Source organism: Staurois parvus, unplaced genomic scaffold (assembly GCF_062004578.1).
Source record: "Staurois parvus isolate SC_StPar_1 unplaced genomic scaffold, SC_StPar_1.0 ptg000151l, whole genome shotgun sequence".
Taxonomy (NCBI): Eukaryota; Metazoa; Chordata; class Amphibia; order Anura; family Ranidae; genus Staurois; species Staurois parvus.
In genome coordinates this window covers 3,108,292-3,123,255 of record NW_028317947.1, presented here as the reverse complement: position 1 = coordinate 3,123,255, position 14,964 = coordinate 3,108,292, and the positions used below count along the sequence as shown (strand labels likewise).

Below are 14,964 nucleotides of genomic sequence, written 5' to 3'. Positions count from 1 at the left end.
TGAGCCACCTAGGGCAGCTCCTGACTGACTGGTCCGTGGTTCCTCCTCAGGGGAGTATTCACGTGCCCCTACTTAATAGCCCGTTCTATGTCCTGGCCACAGGAGATTCCTCAGCAGTAGCAGCCCACGTGTGTCCAGGCCTCCAGATTAACAAAATATGGCTGACTTCCATTTCTGTCCACTCTCCCTCTAGTGGCCAAAAATAAAAAGAGCAAGCACATCTCGGGAACAACAGTAAGGAGTAAGGACTCCCCCTGGTGGAAACTCAGTCATAACACCTCTCCTTTTCCCTCCAAATTAGAGCTTTTGTTTGTTTCTTTACAAAGAGAAAAAAGGAGATATCTTATCAGTTCTGCCACTGGTCCATGACTTCTGTCAGGCACCAACCTTCATCCATCATGGCGAGCATTGTCATTCAGACCTTTGAGTCCCAATGCTGAGAGGCTACTGCCTTGGACCCATATAGCACCCCACTTGAAGCGCCTTGGTCAGATTTACAACTGCACTGGGTTCCATCTGCATGGGGTCCAGCGTCGTAAGCCTGCATTACAGGCAAAACCTTGAGGATTCTTCTTCTTCTCCAATGAGGCTCGGGTACCATCCACTTTAGCTCATAGTCTTCCGAATGGATCTGATTAAAGTCCCTGATTCTGTAATGGAACCATTCTGGACTTTCAGGTGCATACCTGAAAGACGCCCCCCCCCAAAAAAAAAAAAAAAGCACAACAATACTTTCAGTGACCATCCACCTTACAGACACTGGCAAAAATACTGAGGTGCTTCCTCTCCTATATAACCCCTCCTATACAGGAAGTACCTCAGTATTTTCGCCATTGTTTGTAAGGTGGATGGCCTGATGGATTGGCCAGTATCTATTCACCTATAGGTGGCCTATAACCCACATAGTCATGAATAGCCTGCTCTGTGTCCCGTGATGTACGATGAAGAAAAGTGCTTTTTTTTTCATACATTTCGGGCTTTTTTAGTTGATTTAGCAAAGAATAAAAAACCCAGTGGTGATTAAATACTACCAAAAGAAAGCTCTATTTGTGTGAAAAAATTATACAAATTTCAGCTGGGTACCGTGTTACATCACCGCACAATTAAAATTCAAAGCGTGACAATGCTGAAATCTGAAAATTGGCCTGGGCAGGAAGGGGTAAAAGTGCCCAGTATTGAAGTGGTTAAATTACAAACTTTTTGTTTAAGAGGTATGATGCCAAGTAGACCGAATTATACAGTACATTTAGGGTTTCCATTCTTTTTAAAATGGGCTCCTTGTTCTCTTGAGCAAAACAAGCATTTTTGAAGACCACTTTTCATGTGCAAAGCCTGCAAATACCTTAGATATGGGTAATATTATGCACAGGCATACTTAACTATGTATGTGGTGTTGTATGGAAATACCTCAACAATCTTAGGCTGTCCTGAAATGTATAGAAAGCAAAAGGGAGGCAGAAGCTTATTTTATGTTTTTATATTTGCCCAGATATCCTTTCAGCCTCTATACCATGTGAAGATGATGAGGAGTCTTATGATGATGTGGAAAGCCTGAATTCTTCTTCAATGGGACAGCGTCCTAGTCTAGACAGAACAAGTAGCCCAATGGAGGATGATGATATCTATGAGGTAGTTCCAGGTAAGAGGTTATCCATACTACAAAAGGGCATCATTGCATCCACACACCCTTCCAAAGGCTTGCTGCCTTTGCTCATTGTAAGCTTCTCTTTGTTTTATTATGTTAATGAGCCTACAGTCTCTGCTGGGGCTATTTCTTGTGTCCCAAGCAGATCAGGAAAAAAAAAAAAGAAAAAACATTATTTCCTCAGCAAGTCATCGTCGTTAATGAAGTTTTACAAAAACAGATACAACCGAGGAAAAATAAAATTTCACAGGTGATAAATTTTTCCAATTTCCCTGGCAGAATTGGATCAGATTGTTAAATTAAGAGTGAAGGTGTCTGTTAGACAGCAAGGAGCGGTGATGGGTAATTTTATAGAGTGGAAAATTGAATCAAATTGCTACATTAAAACCCAGCTCCTGCGAGATTTTTCTCTAGCGCCGTCCACTTTGTCACTGTTCAGAGTCCGTGTGCAGCTGTGCCGCAGGCTTCTTTTTCTGCACTGCTGGTCCTTTGGCCACTGCTGGTTGGTGCTTCCTGCACTGATTTCCTGAGCCAACATTGTACAGGAGGAGGCAGGAGGTTCACAGAAAGGGGGGAAGAAATGCTTTACCAGCACAAACAGCCATATTTTGATGATTTTCACTATCTCAAGATAATCCGTATTTGTTTATCTATACTTTTAGTGTAAAAATCATAAACTGCTTCTGTAGAGGCCGATCAGTTGTTGCTGGACTCCTCTAACCAGGAATGTAAATGCAAATATCATGTACACACTAGATAAAGCAGGGATATAGGCCTCTACTCGTTAGGTGGGGGCTGTGCTCACTAGATCATGCCCGCAGGCTGACTTCATGTCAGGAGAAGCCATCATGGCTATCTACTGTGATCGCAGCTGTCAGAACTTATTGACAGTATTGTGTTTGCTGAACGCATCTCACACTCTGCATGCATTAATTGAACATATTCAGCAAATGCAATGCTACTGATATAGTAAAAGTAGCAGTGGACACAATACACAATATGTGTCAGGCAGCCTGTGATTGGATTTTGATGAACAGGCAGTCTGTGAATGGATTTTGGTTAACAGGCAGTCTGTGATTGGATTTTGGTGAGCAAGCAGTCTGTGATTGGAATTTGGTGAGCAAGCAGTCTGTGATTGGATTTTAGTGAGCAAGCAGTCCGTGACTGGATTTTGGTTAACAGGCAGTCTGTGATTGGATTTTGGTGAGCAGGCAGTCTGTGATTGGATTTTGGTGAGCAGGCAGTCCGTGACTGGGTTTTGGTAAACAGGCAGTCTGTGATTGGGTTTTGGTGAGCAGGCAGTCTGTGATTGGGTTTTGGTAAACATGCAGTCTGTGATTGGGTTTTGGTAAACATGCAGTCTGTGATTGGGTTTTGGTAAACAGGCAGTCTGTGATTGGGTTTTGGTAAACAGGCAGTCTGTGATTGGGTTTTGGTAAACAGGCAGTCTGTGATTGGGTTTTGGTAAACATGCAGTCTGTGATTGGATTTTGGTGAACAGACAGTCTGTGATTGAATATTAGTGAGCAGGCAGTCTGTGATTGGATTTTGGTGAACAGTCTGTGATTGGGTTTTGGTAAACAGGCAAGAACACTTGTTGCATCTGGTGTGCACATGGCTTTACATGTACTAATTGTACATTTTAAACTGATATCTCCAGCTGCAGTCTCACCTTAGAAGCCTGTCGTAGTAAGTTGAAGCTGTAGGGAGGTTTTACACTCACACATGCCTGCTGTCATCCTATGTGCAATGCCGAAATCCTGCCACAGTATCCTGAAGGTACAATGTAACATAACAGTTTTAAGATCCTTCAGTAATGTTATCACGAGTGGTAGATTGGTCTTTTAATACACAGTGGAAAAGTTGGCTAAATATAGAAAAGGAATTAAGTAAATCACATTTAGAGAAGATGATATGGATACCTCATAGGTTCCGAACATTAGATGTAGGCACGAGTAAGTTGACTAGGATAGTACTGGACACGTGGGATAGGATACACAGTAAGGAAAAATGGAAATATAATTCATTGTTGATTCCATTAGAGGGTACAGAATTTTTTGCACCGAAAATGTTAAAATAGGGGGGAAATAGATAAAAGATAAGAATGCACGTCTGAAAGATATTGTAAAAGGAGGGAAAATATGCACGTTTCAAATTTAAAAACAAAAGAAAGATATATTTACTAGGATGAATGGAGGTATAACCAGTTACACCATTTTGTTGTAAGTTTACCACAACCGTTGAGGTCATTGGAGGAAATGAATCCCCTGGAAAAATTAATGAATGGGGTCGGATCCCCAAAACATAGCACCTCAAGGTTATACAAGATCCTTATGGACTTAGATGGAATCGACCCTCCTGGGTATGTAAGTAAATGGTAGAAGGGACTGGGACTAGAACTGAACTTGCAGCAAAGGAAAAATATTTTTAATACAACACATATGGCTACAAATATGCGTACGGTTGAAATGAATTATAAATGTCTAGCAAGATGGTATATAACCCCCAAGTGTGGCCCATAAACAACAAGCGGAGAGCTCCTCCTGGTGTTGGAGAGGTTGTGGAGAAAGGGGTAGCATGGCGCATACAGTGGGGCAAAAAATATTTAGTCAGCCACGAATTGTGCAAGTTCTCCCACTTAAAAAGATGAGAGAGGCCTGTAATTGGCATCATAGGTAGACCTCAATTATGAGAGACAAAATGAGAAACAAAATCCAGACAATCACATTGGCTGATTTGGAAAGAATTTATTTGCAAATTATGGTGGAAAATAAGTATTTGGTCAATATCAAAAGTTCATCTCAATACTTTCTTATATATCCTTTGTTGGCAATGACAGAAGTCAAACGTTTCCTGTAAGTCTTCACAAGGTTGGCACACACTGTTGCTGGTATGTTGGCCCATTCCTCCATGCAAATCTCCTCTAGAGCAGTGATGTTTTGGGGCTGTCGCTGGGCAACACGGACTTTCAACTCCTTCCAAAGGTTTTCTATGGGGTTGAGATCTGGAGACTGGCTAGGCCACTCCAGGACCTTGAAAGGATGCTTCTTACGAACCCACTCCTTCATTGCCCGGGCGGTATGTTTGGGATCATTGTCATGTTGGAAGACCCAGCCACGTTTCATCTTCAGTGCCCTTGCTGATGGAAGGAGGTTTGCACTGAAAATCTCACGATACATGGCCCCATTCCTGTACATGGATCAGTCGTCCTGGTCCCTTTGCGGAGAAACAGCCCCAAAGCATAATGTTGCCACCCCCATGCTTCACAGTAGGTATGGTGTTCTTTGGATGCAACTCAGCATTCTCTCTCCTCCAAACACGACGAGTTGTGTTTCTACCAAACAGTTCTTTTTTGGTTTCATCTGACCATATGACATTCTCCCAATCCTCTTCTGGATCATCCAAATGCTCTCTAGCAAACTTCAGACGGGCCCGGACATGTACTGGCTTAAGCAGGGGGACACGTCTGACACTGCAGGATCTGAGTCCCTGGCGGCGTAGTGTGTTACTGATGGTAGCCTTTGTTACGTTGGTCCCAGCTCTCTGCAGGTCATTCACTAGGTCCCCCCGTGTGGTCCTGGGATTTTTGCTCACCGTTCTTGTGATCATTTTGACCCCACGGGGTGAGATCTTTCGTGGAGCCCCAGATCGAGGGAGATTATCAGTGGTCTTGTATGTCTTCCATTTTCTAATTATTGCTACCACAGTTGATTTGTTCACACCAAGCTGCTTGCCTATTGCTGATTCAGTCTTCCCAGCCTGGTGCAGGTCTACAATTTTGTTTCTGGTGTCCTTCGACAGCTCTTTGGTCTTCACCATAGTGGAGTTTGGAGTGTGACTGTTTGAGGTTGAGGACAGGTGTCTTTTATACTGATAACAAGTTCAAACAGGTGCCATTGATACAGGTAATGAGTGCAGGACAGAGGAGCCTCTTAAAGAAGAAGGTACAGGTCTGTGAGAGCCAGAAATCTTGCTTGTTTGTAGGTGACCAAATACTTATTTTCCACCATAATTTGCAAATAAATTCTTTCCAAATCAGCCAATGTGATTGTCTGGATTTTTTTTCTCATTTTGTCTCTCATAGTTGAGGTCTACCTATGATGCCAATTACAGGCCTCTCTCATCTTTTTAAGTGGGAGAACTTGCACAATTGGTGGCTGAATAAATACTTTTTTTACCCCACTGTATATGGTGGAATTGTCCGAAATTGCAGTGTTAATGGAGGGAAATAGCATTATATACCCAAGACATATGTGGTGTAGATATTCAGGGTGACCCGTGGAAATGCCTATTCTATTATTTTGCGCCTGCTTCGGAAAATGTAAAAATAAAGCTTTGTATCACTTGAAAAGTGAGGCAAAGGGTCTGATCCCCAAGTACAGGCAGAGGAAGGAGGTTCCAAAGATTGTGGACTGGATAGACAGAGTGGAGGGTATTGTTCAAATGGAGGAATTGAGATGCATAGAAGAGGATAAAATGGAGGTGTTTAGGAGAACGTGGAGTAGCTGGATAAAATTTAAGATCTCGGAAACTTATATAGAATTAATTAGAGTAAAGGGGGTACCTTAGAAGACATGGAATATTTAAAGAAGTTATAATGGTCTAAAAAACGGAATATTCTTGGATACAGAATAGAGTAAGTAGGGGAGGGGGGAAGGAGGCGGATGGGGGAGGGTAATAGATACAATAAGCAATGCATCTTAATACGGTGTAATGTGTAATGCACTTTGACAATTGCACGGTCATGTAAGATTGTACCCATATGAAATTTTTATCATTTTTTTCTCACAAATAGAGCTTTCTTTTGGTGATATTTAATCGCTGCTGGGCACTTTACTTTTTGCGCTATAAACAAAAAAAGTGCAAAAAAAAAAAAAAATTTCTTTGTTTCTATTATAACATTTTTCAAACAGGTAATTTTCTCCTTCACTGATGTGCGTTGATGAGGCGGCACTGATGGGTACTAATAGGCGGCACTGATGGGCACTGATAGGCAGCACTGATGGGCACTGATAGGCAGCACTAATGAGGTGGCACGCATATGCGGCACTGATAGACAGCACTGATAGGCGGCACTGACTGGATGCAACTTATGGGCACTGACTGGATGCACTGACTGACAGCACTGCTGGGCTACACTGGGCACTGGTGGGTGGCACTGGTGGACACAGGTGGGTGGCACTTCTGGGCACAGGTGTGTGGCACTGCTGGTTGGCACAAGTGGGTGCACTGCTGGGCACAGGTGGGCGCACTGCTGGGCACAGGTGGGCGGAACTGGTGGGTGGCACTGCTGGGCACCGATCATCAGGGCACTGATCATCAGTGCCCTGATGATTGGTGCCAGTCCCTGCTCTGACAACTGCCGGTTCTCGGCAGTACTTTCCTCACGCTCTGACAGCGTGAGGAAAATGCAGCCGAGAAGCGGAAATTGTATTTCCCGGTGATCAGCGTGTCATTGGACACGTCTGATCACGTGGTAAAAGGCTGCTGTGATTGGCCTTTTACCACATCACGTGATCAGCTGTATCCGTAGGACACAGCGATCATGGAGATCGCCGGGTGCGCGCCCCCAGGGGCGCACAGGAGCGCGCGTTCTAGGAGGACGTCATATGACGCCCTCCCAGAACTGGCTGGCCGCAGTGTAGCCATCATTCGGCTATCTGCGGTTGGCAAGTAGTTAATCTACATATGGTAAGGTACACCTTTTTTTTTAGGTTTAAGCTGATCATACACTGTTAGTTTTTTTTGTTCTGCCAGTTTTGTAACAGATTCCTCCGCCCCCTCCCTGAGGTATTGTATTTTGACAGCTGCACCCTCTGCTGTCAAAATACACTAATCAGTGGCAGCAGATGCTGATCAAGAAAATATTTAATTTTATATATATATATATATATATATATGTGTTTTTTTACTCAGTTGATTAACTGAAATGGTATGAAATAGTATTCATATCCTCATATTTGTCTGAAGTTTTTGTATATTCATTTTGCCACTAATACTATTGGCTATTGAGTTATGAATATGACCCTGAGGAGGGGATAGTTTATTGATTTCTGATTGATATGGAGGTGTCTTTATGTTCTGTTTGACGTTTTTTTTGCCAAAACGCTGCTGCCTAGAGGAGGAGCTTTTTTCAAATGTCCTGTGTGCATGAGGCCTAAGGCATAGGGCGTATTTTTTTTTTATCAACTGATGTAAATGTAAATCATTGTTTTCAGTGTACCTGTACACACACAGGCCCATTGACGTGTGCTACGTATAGATCGGTAAAAAAAAAAATTTAATTTGCAGTCAGTATTTTTTGCATGTATGCACACAGACGCACATACAATGTTAATATGAATCGCATTCTGGGAGCAAGAATTTATGCGTGGAAATACGTGCAAAATAAATGTATGACATTTTGACTAGGAATGCTGATGTTCAAAAGCAGTAGCATGTGCTAGTGCCTGAAGTGTATGAGGACAAAAATTACAAAATGAGAAGAGGCAGAAACAGGCAGCGCGGTGATGTAAGATCGAAAGCAAGGTTTAAATGTCACATTTAATTTTTTGTGATACTCAGTATGGGAAAACATGGCGTGGAGATGTATGTCCATGTTGGAGGATGAGGATATTAAGGATGTGTGAGAAAAAAGACATCAGACACAGAGTAGATTAATGAGGGTACATGTCTGGTAGCTAGATGCTTGGTACAATTTGATTTTCTGGGGGGAAGCATTGTTCCCTTATTGTTCAAGCTGACCAGTTCAGCTTAGGGTGTAACATCGTCTTTATAAAAGGGATATTCACTTGTTAGGGCTCTTTGTGAGACCCGATACTAGGATAACTGTCATGCCATCGCCACTCTGTTTGCTGTAATATATACTGCCATAAAAAGTCATCGCGTGATGTGATTCTAATCAACTCCTTTTCCAATGTGATTGCATGCATTACACAAAGACCAAATGTAAGATGGATTCCTATCTCAGTATATTAATCTATCAGAGCTGACCTTCTTTCTGTGCTCGAGACCTTTCGAGCCCTCCTGTCGTCTTGGAGATGAGCTCAAATACACAGAGAAGACTGAAGCCATTAATGGCAATAAATGTGGATGAGCACTGAGACTGTCTGCGATTACAACAAGAAAAAAAAAAACATTTTCTCCAGGGAGACTTCCCGTAACACAGCAAGAAAGTGAGACAGATCACTTTGGAGCCCTATGGGAGTTGTGCAGCAGGACTGGGATACTTTTACTGGTCTGCTACATTCGGAGGGGGCAGTATCACTTAGCACAGTGCCCGGAATTTAGTCTGCTCAAGATTCACTTTACCTGCTCCAAGAAATGAAAGTGCCTTCAAGAGTCAGAACCTGCGCAGGATGACTTTCATTCTATTAATAATGTTCTATACTGTTGAGTGGTATATGCATTGCGAGCATCATTTCTCAGCTTTGTAGATTTTTTTTTTTTAGTCTTTGTACCAAAGCATATAAGATTTTTTACATATTTTAGGTTATACATTGTATAACAACTAAATATAATTTGCTTGAGTAAGGAAAAGCATTTGGCTACAAATGCACCTTTGAATGCACCCTGCTGGCGATTACCTGCAAGGACTCCAGCGAGGGTTCCCGCGATTAGCTGCAAGTAGGCAGCCCCATTGAAAGCAATAGACTCCTGGCTTTTGCAGCTGTTTGTTCATGCTGCAATCACATCAGTGATCAGTCCTTGATGTACCTGATCCTTGATCAGTCCTTGAACAGTCCACTTGCAGGTGATCGCAGCATGCATGATTACGTGTTATTGGGCCTGAATAGCTGCAAGAGCTGGCAGCCTCCCATTCAGTGTTGCCAACCGTCAGTATATTTTCTGACATCCAGTGAAAAACAGGCAGTAAATGCCAGTGGCAAGAAAAGGTTGCCAGTTAAAAACATAGCTGTGGCGCTCGACTTAGAACTGTGTATGCGCAGTTCCAGTCCAGAGCCGGCCAAGACCATCCAAGTGCCTGCTACAGTGTGTTCGCGTGGTGTCGGCAGGGGGTCGGTCTGGCAGAGGCGGTGCTTGAGCATGTTATGTGATGTCATGGTGCAAGGGAATCGAGCAGAGTGGCCGGAGCCTTTTGTGCAGTTTTGCAGGATGGGAGCAAGGCAAGCCGGGAGCGGGACTATCAGTGCTGTTTGGACTGGAGTGGACTTGGCGTGGAGATAGACTGCTGCTGTGACTCAGGAGGGGACCTGTCATATCGGTGAGGTGTCATCCTCATCTGTGCTGCTGCACACTGCACTCCTGAGTCCTCTCCTCGAGCTAATTACTTACTGTATCAAAAATAAAATAAATGTTTTTTGCCCTAATATCCACCTTAAATCATATTGCTAATTGCATATTACTTAAATATGCTCTGTAATATTTTAACTCTAACCCTTTTGCTACCAGGTCCTGTCATCATACGAACCTGACAACTGGGGGTTTTATACACAATTCGGTGGCTGCAGCCACCAGGATTGTTTATAAAACTGACAGGCAGACCCGTGCCTGTCAGGTGGAAGCAGTTGGGTGATTGTGCTGCTGCTGATTTTTTCCACAGCCCCCAGTAATTGTGCCCCATGATATGCATTGCAATACATGCAGTGGAGCCCAGAGGAGACATGTAGGGTCTTTTAGACCCTGCCTGTCTCTTTAAAGAGAACCTGATACCTAAAAATCATCAAATAGGGGACTGTGTGTCCCCTATGTGATTAAAAAAAACTAAAATAATTATTATTAAAAAATAATACCCCCCCCCCAATTCCCAAGAAAACATTTTTTTTGAGGCCTCCAACCCCCCACATATAGGCATGTACGCACATAAATGCACATGTCAGGGTGCCTACGCGTGAAAACATCTATTGCGATACATATTACTGCACATGCCAGAGTAAGAGCAATGAATATAGTACAAGACCTTCTCTGTAACACTAAACTGATTACCTATAGGGGCTTTTAAAGCATTACCTATAGAAAATATAAGGTACTGAAGTTTGTCGCCATTTCATAGACGCACACAAATTCGGAATGTTGGGTATGTTTACTTGGCGCAACCTTGTCTTTTATGTTTTTACAAAAATGTGGGTAATTTATTGCATTTGTTTCCCCTAAAATTCACTTTAGTATGCTTTTTACTGAAATTTTTCATTTATTAGACCTTCACAGTAAAATTATGTGACATATAAAATTGGAACTACCATTACTTCTTTCTCTAGGGTGCTGCTTTTAGAAAATATATAATGTCTGGGAGTTTTGTTTAATCTTCAGGCCTACAATGATTTTTTTAAACGTGTGCAAAAAATGCAAAAACGGCTTTGGCAGCAAAAGGGCTAAACATAATCGTACAGAATGTCACATCAGAGAGCCTCCTCTTCCTTCCCCTAAGTCTTTGCTCTCAGTAGGGGGATCCCCTAAGTCTTTAGCTGTATAGCCTTTCAGAATCTTAACTCGTGCCCCTCCCTCTCTTTTTTTCTACTTTCTTTCTCTTTTTTTTCCTCCATTCACCCTTTTCTGAGTTTCTTTTTAACTGCAAAGTGAACATCGCGTATTGCAAATTTTCTCTAAATTAACGGTCACCAGCATAAAACTGTAATAAGTAATGATGACTACGTAATGTTTTACAACCATTTTCATTCTATGTAAAATTATTAACTATAATAACGATCACTGTGTAATTTTTTAATTCTGACCAATCTTTCAGATAAAAAACATTGAAAGTGAAAAAATAAATAGAAAATAAAAAACCTGCATGTACAGAACCATATACCCACAGTTGATTCAGAGGAAGGCAAAAAGAATCAGTTACATCAATTCACATATCTGATTTAAAATGATAGAACATACCTTCCGATGTTCTGAGATAGGAAAGAGGGGTGCCTTTTATCAGTCAATATTTTGGTAAAGGTCACATAACAGGTTATGCAGATCATAAAGTATTTATGGACCAGAAATGTTCAGCTGAAGCCTGAACCCTATGGTGCTTTTTCTTTTATATCAGGACTAGCAAAAGTGTGCCCGTTCTTCAAATGGAACAAAACATAGAATTCATGAAAAAAATTTCCAGGAGAATAGTTCTGCACAATGTACAAAGTTCAGCAGGTTGGGAAATGTAAAGAATAGTGTAGCAGTTTTTAGTACTGTACATTTGCATTGTTCACTGTGAGTTTGTCATAGCCACTGCAAAAGTGCGCTGGTAAGTTGAAGGTCAATGGAAAAAAGCAAAGTGGGTTTAGCCATAACAATAAAATTCTGTGGTGCCCTGGTATTTGGTCACGTGACCTGGACCCTGCTGTGCACCACATAGTCTATAGTGTCTGTGCATTTTGGGTTCTCACATCAGCAGAATATTGATGCACGTTGATAGAAAAATGTTGAAAGAAACTGCAGCAGCATTATGTCATGTGACCTGGATTTGGAACCTCACGTAAGTTACTAGTGATGCCAATAAGGTATGTTTATGCTCATTCTAAAAGCCCTACCCACTCTGCCTAATGCGTCCCTTGTTTTTTCTGGCCTCGTTCACACAGGTGGCCAGGGAACAGTAATAACAGCCAGTTCAGCCATGGTTTATGCCCACCCCCACCCAATAAAAAGCCTACCATACAGCCAAAGGGGGCTAGTCACATGCACGTGCAAAGCATTGTGACCACTGCAAATTTAGCATGGCATGTTGAATTAAAAGGCAATATTGCCTGTGAGATTTGCCCATTCAAGACCATGGAGCCACACCACAGTCATGAACCACTTGGCTTGTGGTTGCAACACATTAGTCCTATTTTTTTAAAAAAACGAAAAACCTAAAAAATTAAATAATATAGGCATTCAGGAGGTATTAGGATCACCTGCTGAATGCATGATAGTGGCTGCTTAGTCACAATCTGAAAATGACCCACGTGGGTCACTTTTCAGAGACTTCGAATGTGTGAACGTAGCCTTAAAGTGGTACTAAACCCACAACAGTAAAATCAGTCTGTAAATGCAATACAGCATGCTTGTTATACTCACAGTGGAACCTAAGGGGTTAATCCTCTGCATTGTGTAAAAAGGCTGTTTCTCTGATCCTCCCCTTATTCCAGTGTCCTGATGAGACATATCATGTGGAGACACTCTGCACATGCTCAATTTGTTGTGTATTTCTAGAGTGTTTTTTTTTTCCTTGGGAGAGTGAATGTGATCAGCACAGGTCCAATCAACACTGTCCAGACAGAGGTCAGGGGTTGTGCATCCTCCTAGAGCAGAATGAAAACTCCTACAATCTTTAAAGCGATTCTAAAGGTTCTTTTTTTTCTTTTAAATAACAAACATATTATTATTACCTACTGGGTGCACAGAGCAGCCTGGATCCTCCTCTTCTCAGGGAGCCTGGATCCTCCTCTTCTTGCACAGGCTCTCCTGGCTCCTCCTGTCTGTTGGGTGCCCCCACAGCAAGCAGCTTGCTTCGGGGGCACCCGCTGCTCCATGTGTTCACACACGTAGCTGTGGCTTGGCCCCGCCCCCCTCTCATTTGCTGACTGGCTGTGATTGACAGTGTGGCTGTGATTGCTGTCTCAGCCAATTAGGAGGCAGAGACCTGGGACAGCCAAGGCTGTCCTCCACATCGCTGGATCGTGATGAAGCTCAGGTAAGTATTGAGGGGCAGGGGGAGCTGCTGCACACAGAAGGTTTTTTTACCTTCATGCACATGTTACAACCGCTTTAACAAGTGCTCTGCTGGACACTGATAGAAGTCACAAGACTGCTCTAACTGCTGATGAGAAAAGGTATTTAGCAGTTTATATTTACTAAAATAATTACACTTCCATGTTCTATGTACTGTGGGAGACCAGATATAGTGAATGTAGGGTCCTGGGTTTAGTAACACTATAAAGCGGAGTTCCAGTTGATTTAAAAAAAAATAAATGTCAGTAGCTACAGAAACTGTAGCTGCTGACTTTTAAAATACAGACACTTGCCTGTCCCATGATCCAGTGGTGTCCTCACCATGGCTGGTTTCACCAGCCGTCTTCTCTCCCCTGCATATTCAGTGTGGGCACCCAGCTGTGACAGCTTGGGGCTTCACAGCTGGGTTCCCACTGCGTATGAACTTTGTGAATGGTCCTGTAGTCTTCTGGGATCCGTCACGTGTCCCAGAAGACTAAGGGGAGGGGGGGACAACTTCCGCTTCCGATCGCCTTAGGCGATCACAGCGGAAGTAAGAGCGGGTACCTGTCAAATATGGGTACCCGCTCCCCAAAGGTGCCAATCCTTAATGAGGGATAGTGCCTTAAGGTGGAATGTCCCCTTTTGATTGGAGCTCCGCTTTAAGTTGATCTAAATGTTGGGTTTAGATCTACTTTAATTTTTTTTTTCTCTTCTCTTTTTTTTTTTTTAAGAAACCTGGCAATGTTTTTGACTCCAGAATGAACCCCTGGAAAACACATTTGGCCTTATTTAATAAGGTAGTGCAGATACCATTGCTAATATGCAAAGTGAAGTAACCCATAGCATCCAAATCTAAGCTTGCCTTACATCAGCAGAGATTATCTGACAGTGAGAATACTTTCAGTACAGTTGAACAGTAAGGTCCCTGTTTATGGAGTTCAAATTTTCACATAAAACAACTATAGGAGATTGGCTTTGCAAGCGATCAGGAGGGTTAATATCTTTCTCTTAACCTCCCGTTTATCTCTACTAATAAAGAAGAGAAGCAGAGATAATTCAGACATTGCCAGTACTGCTAACTGGTAAGTGTCACTGATAGAGGTTGATGAGGAAAGAAAGGAAATGTCAAGATTCTGGAAAATTGGAGCATGGTGGGCAATGAGGATACATGCACCCTGGTCCGTCACACAGATGGGCTCCTACCATTCACAAATTATAGGCTTGTGAGAAGCCCAAGCTTAATTTCCAGTTAGAAACCCGTGCTTTCCGTCAGAAAACAGACTAGTATGATTCTTGCAAATGCAAAAATGCTTTCCTTGTAGTTGTTTGGACAAAACATTCACTTTCAACTGCAGGGTGAGCGCAGATACATACAATAGTAAGACCAATAAGAAAAGACATTTCATATGTAATACCCCAAGCATCCCAAAAAAGTAAGACATACATAAATAATGCAAGGCTTACAAAATCCTTCCATATAAGCAAAGCATGACAATAAAAGGGATAAAAAAATGATGACTTAAGTACTCCCATGGCAGGGGTGTTATCACTAGTATTCAAGTTTCTAGTCTGTGAGTGGATATGGCATCTGTGCTTCAAGTGGCGGTGGAGAGAAGAATCTTTTTGTTTAAACATCCCTACACAATTATCAAATTTTAGGCCTCATATGTATTGAG

The 14,964-nt window shown here is 42.4% G+C and overlaps 1 protein-coding gene across 1 annotated transcript in view; it reads left to right on the top strand.

The window, feature by feature from the left end:
* The window catches only part of SKAP1 (src kinase associated phosphoprotein 1), a 551,061-nt gene that overhangs the window by 429,150 nt on the left and 106,947 nt on the right, over positions 1–14,964 (top strand). The window contains exon 9 of the mRNA XM_089674345.1: positions 1,490–1,639. Coding sequence (XP_089530471.1) covers positions 1,490–1,639 — 150 coding nt within the window. The remainder of the gene's footprint in view (positions 1–1,489; positions 1,640–14,964) is intronic.